General features: G+C 37.3%; 1 protein-coding gene across 1 annotated transcript in view; it reads right to left on the bottom strand.

Annotated features, from left to right (window-relative positions):
* LOC139721953 (uncharacterized) overlaps positions 1-12,101 on the bottom strand; it is an 87,418-nt gene that overhangs the window by 12,979 nt on the left and 62,338 nt on the right. The window contains exons 24-27 of the mRNA XM_071633276.1: positions 4,442-4,581; positions 2,969-3,043; positions 1,399-1,560; positions 378-552 (exon numbers count right to left, since the gene is read on the bottom strand). Of these exons, the coding sequence (XP_071489377.1) occupies positions 378-552; positions 1,399-1,560; positions 2,969-3,043; positions 4,442-4,581 (552 nt within the window). The remainder of the gene's footprint in view (positions 1-377; positions 553-1,398; positions 1,561-2,968; positions 3,044-4,441; positions 4,582-12,101) is intronic.

Raw genomic sequence — 12,101 nt, 5'->3', positions numbered from 1 at the left:
TGTAGGCCTTGGAGGCATACTGGCAGTCAGCAAATTGCCAGAAATCAACCCAAAGCAGTATCATTGATGATAACTTTGGTTTCCAGCTACATGTGTATGAAACCACGATAGTTTGCGAGAGGAAAACAAAAAGGAATAAAAGCAATCCCAACCTGATAAAGCGCCCTCACTTCAAATTCAAAAGAACTCTATGAATCTAATCCTGAGAGTAGTGACTATCTGGCAGCATTCTTTAGTACTAGAAGAAAAAGAAATAAAAAATGCACTTATATGATTAACTTACATTATGCCCAGTGTTGATTTTACCTCAAGCATAACAAAACAAATCAAAGTTACTACTTAGAATTGTGTCTCTCCAACCCATGCTAGCAATCCACATCTTGGTCCCATGAGACCGGCAGTAGAACTGGGATCGTCTCCAGGATTCCCGCCCATCGAATAATTTTTCCTCTTAAAGAATACTGGATAGTTTTTCCTCTGCTGCATTTTGGCAAGGATCTTTCCAGGTGGAACATTTCTAAAGTCCCATCCGTAGATATCTCCGCCTATGGACTAGGGGATGTGGGATGGGGTCTCTTCAGCAGTTTGTCTGTTGTTTTAAATGGGGTAAGGAGGATCATTTTTGTTAAGTTTGAATGAAATTGATAGAGAAATAAAGGAATGAGAGCAATTTCAACAAAAGCTTTAACATGTTGTAAAAATGATGCACATGGCCTCATATCATTTGACCTTTGATCCCTAGATGACCTTTGACCTCATCATCCTCATCAACTCACATTTGCTATTACCCAAGGATCATTTGTTCTAAGTTTGAATGAAATTGATGGAGAAATAAAGAAAGGAGAGCAAGTTCAACAAGAAAAAAATAAAACTTGTTGCGGACCCTTATGCATATGTAACTTTGTATCTTCAGTAACAAATGTCAAATCTACATTTAAAAAACAAGTATGCCATAGTTCATGTCTGAATCAAACTGCATAAAATATGGAAGTGATGTGTAAGTTAGTGTAAAAAGTCTAAAAAGCTTTGAAACTAAGAAACTTTAAACTCTTAAACAACCCTGAAACAAAATTTTTGTTGTGTCTTGACTTCATTTTTTTGTTGTGTCTTGACTTAATTTTTTTGTTGTTTCATTTCCTCTGGAGTTCCATATGATCTCATGAACCTCAACAACAGAAAGTGTCCTCTCTGCAGGTGATGTTCTTGCAGGGTACCACTGCGTTCCACAAATTTGGTTATTGGTCTCATTTTTGTAAGCTTTAGGTACATGCATTTTCCTTTGACATATGTGAAATCCCGTTCTTTATTGGTGATTCTTATGTTCCAATCAGGTCCCAGGATGGCTTTCAGCTCAGTCATTAGGTTACGATCTTGAGTATTTTCACAAGGTGCAAATACTTCCTCAAACACCAGTGGATCTACAGGGACACGTGCCGCGCACTCAGGATTCTGATTTATGCTGATTGTAAGCTTTTCCTTTTTGGCAAGCCTGAGCGCAGTCTTGACATCACTTGCTGTTCCACAGCTGCTTGAAAAATCCTCTTTGGTGATGAGATCCGTCTGAAATTAGAAGTCAAGTTCATACAATCTTTCAGTAAATCAAAGATGATGATACTAAATACCCCACCCATCATTTATTAGATAAGTGGTAAATAAACACACGAAGGAAATGTAGGTAGAATGGGATTAATATGCACAATAAATATAATTGAATTATAGCAATGGCTTCATCCCTTCGGCAGTATAATGTTGAACAAGGGCCACAGGATGTACAATTTTAGGGTTCATAATTATAATAGTGACAAAGATTGTGTTAAAGGTATTGAATTTCACAGTATGTTCCATGGGGTACAAAGTTGCAAACGAGTTTTAGGAATTTAATTGCAATTACACAGATTAATATGACAGCCGTGGGCAGAAAAGGATTAGGAATATATGTTTTCCTGTTTAAGATCATATTAGTGGGTGCAAGAATATAGATAGTTCATTCAATTTCGATGCAGGTCAACAAAAAATTCATAATGGGCATTCAGTTTCACATTAGAGCAATCAAAAGAGTAAAAACATCATTTAGATTCTATATACCATAGGACATTCAAGTAAGCATGAAAAGACATGTGACTGAAGATTCCTGGTAGATTATTTGAATTATTTTAAACAATTAAAAACAAGTATCTCTTCTAAATTATACATCCAGAAAATCCAATTGTGCATGTTGATTCCTGGTGATTTGCAATGCTGCATACATCTCATTTTATTGTGTTACTCGTTCATCTTCACATGTATACAAATGTATGACAAGTTTTCAAACATTTTTGTCAATGATATCAGTTTCTCAAATCCAAGCTTCACTCTAAAAAAACAAAACAAAAACAAAGCAAAAAAAAAAACAAAACACACACACACAAAAACCTCCATCCAGATCACATTCTGGAGCTGACATCTGTTAATCACAAGTCATCTAAACTAAATTCTGCAATTGACAGTGGAATTTAACTTCCCCAGAAGCATTAAGCTCTCAAAATAATTGCATGGTCTTTAGGGACTTTATACACCACATTCACAGTTCCTTCATTTTCCTAGAGATGGACAGCATTTCTGACATAGGAATTCTCTTCTATGCTGGTATTGTATCTTATTACAAAGAAGTGATCAACTCTGGGAAGACAACATTCCAGTATCTATTGTACGTTAGCGTAGAATGTTAGTTGAACTGACTGGTGATTGGTAAATAATGTGCTCTCCAGAATGTACTCCTAAGTATTTTTTTATTTGACCACATTTATTTGAGCTTAGGTTTGAAAAAAAAAACCAAACTAAAATATTCCAAAATCTATTTAAATAAATATGAAGATGAATAAGTACACAATTATTAAATGAGATGTATGCAGCATCCATGCACATCAGCAGGAGTCAACACTCGTTTTGCTTTCCATTGACCTTTAAGTTTTAGTAAGATACAATTTACCTTTTCCAGCCACTGATCCCCCCATCTTGCATAGTGAACTAAAACCCTGTGAGTGTAATCATCTTCCTCCAGAACCTTTTGTGGAAAAATAAACAGAGCATCAATAATTAACTTTAAGAACTATGATAAAAGTTATAAAATGAATTGATGAAAGCGAAAAGAATGAGATGAACAATCTAGACTTAATAAGCTATACCTTACAGGGCATGGATCATGTGGATAATCAGTGACTTATCTATACATGTATACAGTCCAGCTGCTGGGGGTGCTGGCCTAGCACCATGGGGGAGGGGCGAGGGACCCTAAACTTTACCCGAATCTTATTTCATGTGTATGAACATCTGTTTTCTCCCTCAATGCAGGGTCAGAGGGTAGTCCGTAGTCGTAGAAAAAGCCCCCCCCCAAAAAAAAAAAAAAAAAAAAGCCCTGTTGGTCATATAGACGAAACGATGATTGGACCAAATGGTACCTGATTAGACCAGGAGGTTTGCTATTAGACCAAATGACAATAAGATCAATGATTATTAGACTAAATGGGTGTAGACTAAATGATGATAGACAGAGGCTAGACCAACTGGGCGATGGACCAAAATTAATGTGTACACCAAATTTATATTGGACAAATTTGGGTTTATTAGACCATTTTATGATTAGACGAAATGGAATTAGACCAACTCATAATAGACCAAATCGGTATTTGATGATATAAATTGGTGTTAGACCAAAAATAGACCAAATGGCTATTATTAGACGAATTGACTGTAGACCAAATAGTAATTAAACCAAATAACAATTAGATCAAACAGTAATTGGACGAAATGATGACTAGACCAACTGGTTATTAGACCAACTGATATTAAACGGTCTATTAGATCAACTGGCTGTAGACCAAGTGGTAATAGAGTGTAAACCGATCCGGAAGATAGCCTCTAGCTTTGAAATATAAATTCAAAACTCGTCTTTTAATATTACATGAGAAAAAGTACCAACGCACCCTTTCGGCAAAACCGGGGGGGGAGCTTTGGACGAACGGTGTTCCCATTAACGCGACGCGCCACCACCCAACCCACCCTTTCAGCACAAGCCGCATCTCTCGGGGACAAATTCAATGAAATGGCCAAATTAATCCTCTTTCCACCGCATACCGTGTTGGATCAAAGCAAACTTGATGTATGTTTGCTCGCCTTCTGTCCTGATGACTCCCTGAAGTAATATGACACACAGAAAAGGGGTTTTAAAGAATTGGGATAGGTAACAAATTGCAGTCATTGAAATAGTCCAATCGAATCAATACAAGTTGGTCAGTTGATCACTTGCTTTATCATACTTATATTTCGTCCTATTTCAATTTCAATTTCAATTTCTTTCAATTTTATAAATGATATTTACTTTTGTCTGATGCTATTGTAATGACGCTAAAGGGTAGGTGGGGGTTGGGATAACAAAGTAGGTTGCAACATTTCAAGAACTCACTTCGATCCACTCCCCAAATGACTTCCAAAATTGGCCGTTAATCATGATTTGCTGATGGTTCGTCTCTTTCATTACGTCGTCGACTTCCTCTGGTTTGGTGGAATGGGTTGCCCAGACGTTATCCATACCAAGGCCCTCGGCTATATTGAATACAAATAGGAAAACAAATGTGAATACTTGTAAATGGTCTGTCATTGTTATAGATTAAAATCGTTGTAGATTTGCATGGAATGGACATTGTATTATTTGTCAAACAATAAAGATAAAAAACACAAACTAACCCATACCTCGTCCAACTTCATCATATGTCGTCATACGCCACCATACATCACACTTTGAAAAACAATTACAATTATTTCTCCTTTGAAATATGCTCATCAATAAAGTGCAATTATGTTCTGTTATGCAAATAAGAAAGTCATTTCTACCATTATATCCATATTTATTGTTTGAATGTTCACCCGAATTAGAAAGACATATAAGAAAGTACAACATCGTACATTACCTGTGCATACCTTCTCTGCCAGGAATCTTATCAGTCTTCCATTAAATTCGGCTAGAGAGTAATTTGTCAATATATAGCTGTTTAGGCCACCAAGGCTGCCTGCCTGGATTAAGAGGCCGTTTTGAAAATGGCTCTTGACGCTCTTGTCTGATGCCCGGAAAATGTCACATTTCAGAGCATGGAGTTAATTACCGTTGGAAAATGTTTACATTTTGGAGCATGGGACCAGACAGATAGATGGATAATAGATAGATGACATGTTTTAGCTTGAAGTTTGAGTGTAGATATGTCTTTGGATGTGTACGTTAGGGTGTTCACCGTTCTCAGTTGTATTATCCGTGTAAGGAAAACAACTCTAGGGGTTCATGCCATCCGTGTTGAATGAGTCATTTACAGGTTTACTCCTGATGCCTTGTGTTGAGACCCAAAAATGAGACAGAGGAGAGCAAGGTGTGCGTTGGTGACTGACTTTAATGGAACTGCCAGTTTCAGATTTGTGGCAACGTGGACAAGATACATTTTGCTGATGCTGTAGATTCACATGCAACGTGTCGAGATGGTCAAGGAGTGACCAGCTGGTGGCTAGTGTGGCTAGTCTTAGTAAATATACCAGTTTGGTTGTGTTTTGGCAAACAGGTGTATGTCTGCTGTTTTACAGCGACTACAAAGCCTACAAAATGGACTTTAAAGTTTTGGCAAAATTTCATTTCCTTATAATTTGCTTGCATCAAACTTTAAAAAATACTTCAGAATTAGCACTTTTAGAGACTAATAACTTTTTACCAAACCACGCTTACAGGGACTGCAACCCACGCTATTTTGGCAAAAAGGTGTATCTTCACATACACAATGAGAAATCGTGCATTTAAGTTGGCAAAAAAGTGTATGTATAGAGATACTCCTTTTTGCCAAATCAAAAGCAGGAAAACTTATAAAATGATACAGAGATAGCCCCAAATATCTCGGAAACAAAGGCTCGATGACTTACGAAAGTTGGTCACATGAGAATTTCGGCATCGAAAATCTCCCAAATGGTAAAAACCAAAAACATGATATTTTTCAGACATACTCCTTTTTGCCAAATGACGACGGAGATGTGTCCTAATCATTACAACTGAGACTGGCACCAATAAGACTCTGTATTAGTCTAGTCGGAATTAAACTTGCACCAGATATCAGTGAAGTGTAGGTATGCCTGTATGTGTGTTTTTATTCATGTTACATTTTTAAGTGTGTATTTGTATATATGGCAGTGGTAACTACATAAAATTTTTGAGAACCATTCTTATCTGTATAACATCAGAATAACCCTTGCAATTGAAAGTCTTACTGGTTATTAGCCATTGAAGTGCATATTATACCTCTGTGTATTGATTTATGACTTGTATATATAATGTATGCATAGTTATATCAAGAAACTTCCCATTTGCACATTGAATAAAATTTAACACTTCATACAGACTTGAATCTTGAAGGTATGTATTTGTTTGTCTCTTTTTCTCTTTACGTGTGTGTATGTGTGTGTGTCGGGGGGGGGGGTATGCTATAACATGTGAGAACTAAAAGAAGGGGTTCTTGATATGTACAGTCATATATGGGACAATTGTGTTGATAGGGCAGATATGTAGCAAAAATTGGTCGAAATGCTCACATTCGGCGTAAAGTATGAAATTTTGCATTTAGGGGTATTTTGGGGCGCTGATTTCAAATATTGCCGGATCCAAAAGATCTGACCACGGGGTCGGCCACCATTTTGAATTCCAATATGGTCGCCATCACAAAACAAATTCAAAGATCCCTATCTTCAGTTCTGAATGACCTGTGGCATCAAAATTTGGTACACATGAGCGTTTTGACACATTGAATTTGATGACAGATTGATTTGGAGTGTCTGGCAAATATCGAATGACCGCAATTTTGAATTCCAATATGGCCGCCTCGACCAAATATTCAAAATCCCTATCTCGATTTCTAAGTGGTGAGTGACGCTGAAATTAGGTGTAAACAAGTATTTTGACATACTGAGTTAAAATATTAACTGATGTGATGTGTCTGACAAACGCAATGCCTGCTATTTTGAATTCCAATGTGGCTACGAAGGCAAACATCACGACTAACATTCACGGGCATGTCAAAAAGTGCAGCGAAAAGGAAGCATAATGCACCTTTCACTGACGTCACAAAGTAAATACAGCAGCGCGCACTCTATCAGTTACAAACGCCAATCAGGTAGCCTAATTTACAAACCCGAGATAGAGATTTTCAACACTCCAACATGGCAACTATGTATAAAAATTCAAATTGTCTGCCGTGCAGCTTGTCAGACATATCAAATAAGTCCGTTATTGAAGTCATCATACCACCATGCTTTTATGTATCAAATTCCAATGGCTAATGTCATTCAGAACTGAAGATAGGGATCTTCGACGGCGGCCATATTGGAATTCAAAATGGCGGCCGACCCCGTGGCCAGATCTCTTGGATCCGGCAATTTTTGAAATCAGCACCTCAAAATACCCCTATATGCAAAATTTCATACTTTCCGCCGGATGTGACCATTTTTTTCACATATCTGCCCCACTATGTCTCCTAAAATATATACGTCTCCATTAGAGGATGTAAAAGAGAAGTGAAGCATGAGTGCATTACGTTTGCAAGATACTCAGATTTATGTTTCACTTGTAAATGCAAGGACCAATTCTGCTTGCCCTGAATGAATCATACCTTTCTAAAATCCGAGAATGGTTGCAAAAAAGCTTAAATGCAATAAAAAAAAACCTGAAGTTTTGCATAAAAGATCTCATGAAATACATTCTACATCTTTTTCTTTCAGTTCCTGTTCGTATTCCTTATCTGTCACTTTCTAAGGCATGTACTTATCCAAGATGATCTCAATATGACAACATACATCAATATAAAATGTGAAAATTTGCATCTATATAGGTGTACATTAGATTGAAAAACCTTTTAAAAACTTTCTGGATAGAACAAATGCAGAGAAAAAAAAATGGTGCATACATTATTTTGAGTTTCTAGGAGGGTAATGGTTTGCCAGAGTTCTGTAATCCATGTATCAGCTTAAAGGACTCCAACGGGTATAAAAACTCAAGACTTTTAACAAACAAAAGAAAGTGCTTGCACCTCCTCGTCGAATAATGCTTACAATTAGGGTTAGGGTAAGGGTTTAGGGTTAGGGTAGAGTTAGAGTTGGGTTAGGGTTAAGATTAGGGTTTAGGGTTGGGTTACGGTTAGGGTTTAGGGTTGGGTTAGGGTTTGGGTTAGGGTTGGGTTAGGGTTTGGGTTAGGGTTTAGGGTTAGGGTTAGGGTTTAGGGTTAAGGGTGAAGGGTTAGGGTTTAGGGTTGGGTTAGGGTTTGGGTTAGGGTTTAGGGTTAGGGTTAGGGTTAGGGTAAGGATTAGGGTTAGGATTAGGGTTAGGGGTAGGATTTAGGGTTAGGGTTAGGGGTTAGGGTTAGGGTTAGAGTTACGGGTATTCCGCAGTATATGAAGTATATAGTTAAGAGTTGAAATTAATAGGGTAGATAGGTCTCATCGAGACTAACATACTCCAAAAATTTCAGATCTTAACTCCCAGTAGTTTTTGCTCCAGCCGTTTTTAAAGTTACCATTTGTTTTGTATATAAAAAAATTCAAAAGCGTCTGGAAGAAAAACTAATTATAGTTAAGGATTCATACTTTGGTAAAATATCAAGTCCGGTGGAAGGTCCATCATATGGAAGTTTGAAAGTGTAAGTGTAATTAGTCTTTGCTCCAGGCGACTTTGAATTTTTTGATATATACTATATATACAATATTTGAAAGGGTTAGGGTTAGGGTTAGAGTAAGGGTCTGGGTTAGGGTAAGGGTTAGGGTAAGGGTTTGGGTTAGGGTTAGGGTTTGGTTAGGGTTAGGGTTAAAGTTACGGGTATTCCGCAGTATATGAAGTATATAGTTAAGAGTTGAAATTAATAGGGTAGATAGGTCTCATCGAGACTAACATACTCCAAACATTTCAGATCTTAACTCCCAGTAGTTTTTGCTCCAGCCGTTTTTAAAGTTACCCTTTGTTTTGTACATAAAAAAATTCAAAAACGTCTGGAAGAAAAACTAATTATAGTTGAGGATTCATACTTTGGTAAAATGTTAAGTCCGGTAAAAGGTCCATCATATGGAAGTTTGAAAGTGTAAGTGTAATTAGTCTTTGCTCCAGGCGACTTTAAATTTTTTGATATATACTATAATATGTACAATATTTGAAAGGATTAGGGTTAGGGTTAGAGTGAGGGTTTGGGTTTAGGGTTAGGGTTAGGGTAAGGGTTTGGGTTAGGATTAGGGTTAGGGTTTAGGGTTTAGGGCTAGGGTTAGGGTTTAGGGTTTAGGGTTTAGTGTTAGGGTAAGGGTTAGGGTTAGGGTTAGGGTTAGGGTTAGGGTTAGGGTTAGAGTTACGGGTATTCCGCAGTATATGAAGTATATACTTAAGAGTTGAAATTAATAGGGTAGATAGGTCTCATCGAGACTAACATACTCCAAAAATTTCAGATCTTAACTCCCAGTGATTTTTGCTCCAGCCGTTTTTAAAGTTACCATTTGTTTTGTACATAAAAAAATTCAAAACCGTCTGGAAGAAAAACTAATTATAGCTAAGGATTCATACTTTGGTAAAATGTTAAGTCCGGTAAAAGGTCCATCATATGGAAGTTTGAAAGTGTAAGTGTAATTAGTCTTTGCTCCAGGCGACTTTAAATTTTTTGATATATACTATATGTACAATATTTGAAAGGATTAGGGTTAGGGTTAGAGTGAGGGTTTGGGTTTAGGGTTAGGGTTAGGGTAAGGGTTTGGGTTAGGATTAGGGTTAGGGTTAGGGTTTAGGGTTTAGGGCTAGGGTTAGGGTTTAGGGTTTAGGGTTAGGGTAAGGGTTAGGGTTTGGGTTACGGTTAGGGTTAGGGTTAGGGTTTGGTTAGGGTTAGGGTTAGGGTTAGAGTTATGGGTATTCCGCAGTATATGAAATATATAGTTAAGAGTGAAAATTAATAGGGTAGATAGGTCTCATCGAGACTAACATACTCCAAAAATTTCAGATCTTAACTCCCAGTGATTTTTGCTCCAGCCGTTTTTAAAGTTACCATTTGTTTTGTACATAAAAAGATTCAAAAGCGTCTGGAAGAAAAACTAATTATAGTTAAGGATTCATACTTTGGTAAAATGTTAAGTCCGGTAAAAGGTCCATCATATGGAAGTTTGAAAGTGTAAGTGTAATTAGTCTTTGCTCCAGGCGACTTTGAATTTTTTGATATATACTATGTGTACAATATTTGAAAGGGTTAGGGTTAGGGTTAGAGTTAGGGTTTGGGTTAGGGTTAGGGTTAGGGTAAGGGTTTGGGTTAGGATTAGGGTTAGGGTTTGGGTTAGGGTTTAGGGTTTAGGGTTTAGGGTTAGGGTTAGGGTTTGGTTAGGGTTACGATTAGGCTTAGGGTTAGGAATAGGGTTAGGGTTAGGGTTAGGGGGTTAGGGTTAGGGTTAGGGTTAGGGGTTAGGATTAGGGTTATGGTTAGAGTTACGGGTATTCCGCAGTATATAAAGTATATAGTTAAGAGTTGAAATCAATAGGGTAGATAGGTCTCATCGAGACTAACATACTCCAAAAATGTCAGATCTTAACTCCAAGTAGTTTTTGCTCCAGCCGTTTTTAAAGTTACTATTTGTCTTGTACATAAAAAAATTTAAAAGCGTCTGGAAGAAAAACAAATTATAGTTAAAGAGTCATACTTTGGTAAAATGTTAAGTCCGTTGGAAGGTCCATCATAAGGAAGTTTTAAAGTGTAAGTGTAATTAGTCTTTACTCCAGGCGACTTTGAATTTTTTGATATATAGGGTTAGGGTTAGGGTTAGGGGTTAGGGGTTAAGGTTAGGGGTTAGGGTTAGGGTTAGGGTTAGAGTTACGGGTATTCCGCAGTATATGAAGTATATAGTTAAGAGTGGAAATTAATAGGGTAGATAGGTCTCATCGAGACTAACATACTCCAAAAATTTCAGATCTTAACTCCCAGTAATTTTTGCTCCAGTCGTTTTTAAAGTTACCATTTGTTTTGTACATAAAAAAATTCAAAAGCGTCTGGAAGAAAAACTAATTATAGTTAAGGATTCATACTTTGGTAAAATGTTAAGTCTAGTAAATTGTCCATCATATGGAAGTTTGAAATTGTAAGTGTAATTAGTCTTTGCTCCAGGCGACTTTGAATTTTTTGATATATACTATATGTACAATATTTGAAAGGGTTAGGGTTAGAGTAAGGGTTTGGGTATGGGTTAGGGTTAGGGTAAGGGTTTGGGTTAGGATTAGGGTTAGGGTTAAGGTTTAGGGTTTAGGGTTAGGGTTAGGGTTTGGTTAGGGTTACGATTAGGGTTCGGCCGTAATCTGGCAGAACTGCGTATCTCCTTTAACACATTACGCCAGAAATCGGGTTTAAAGATTCAATGTTACACCTTTCTAAACTGAGATACGATGAGTTGCATTTTTCCTCTTTTCTCGGTCATAATTGGTCTAAAGAATTTATTTCCAGCAAAAAAATGACAATTTGACCTTTTTAAGTAGTAAAAATTACCAATTTTAAAAACTTACGCAGTTCTGCCAGATTAATCGTCGCCAAATTTTTGCGATCGTAATCTGGCATAACTGCGTATCTCTGGTCACGTGCCCGGGTTGATCAGCCAGAACTGCGTAAGTTTTTGGCCATGCGGGGGGTTTTTCAGGCAGAACTGCGTATCTCTAGGAGATACGCAGTTCTGCCTGATAAGCACGTGTTTCATCAGGCAGAACTACGTATCTCTTTTTGTCGTCAACCACGTGCTTATCAGCCAGAACTGCGTATCTCCTAGAGATACGCAGTTCTGGCTGATAAACACGTGGTTTATCAACCAGAACTACGTATCTCGGTCTATTTTCTGCGGGTTGTCTATCGTATTTTACCATCCACCCTCTTACTATTCAGCGGATGCAGTGTCAAAACAATGAATATTTTAGATCGAGTACAATTTTTTTGAAATATTTGTATTGTATAAAGTCATCATTATTGATTCACATTTAATTTCATTTTATCCATTCATTTGTATATGGAAAATAACTTGCTTTCCCCAAATGTTGTCAGTCTGTGTTC

This window comes from Diadema antillarum, unplaced genomic scaffold, assembly GCF_040938485.1.
Source record: "Diadema antillarum isolate AM-2024a unplaced genomic scaffold, OU_Dant_1.0 scf00000153, whole genome shotgun sequence".
Taxonomy (NCBI): Eukaryota; Metazoa; Echinodermata; class Echinoidea; order Diadematoida; family Diadematidae; genus Diadema; species Diadema antillarum.
This window is presented reverse-complemented; position numbering and strand designations above follow the sequence as displayed.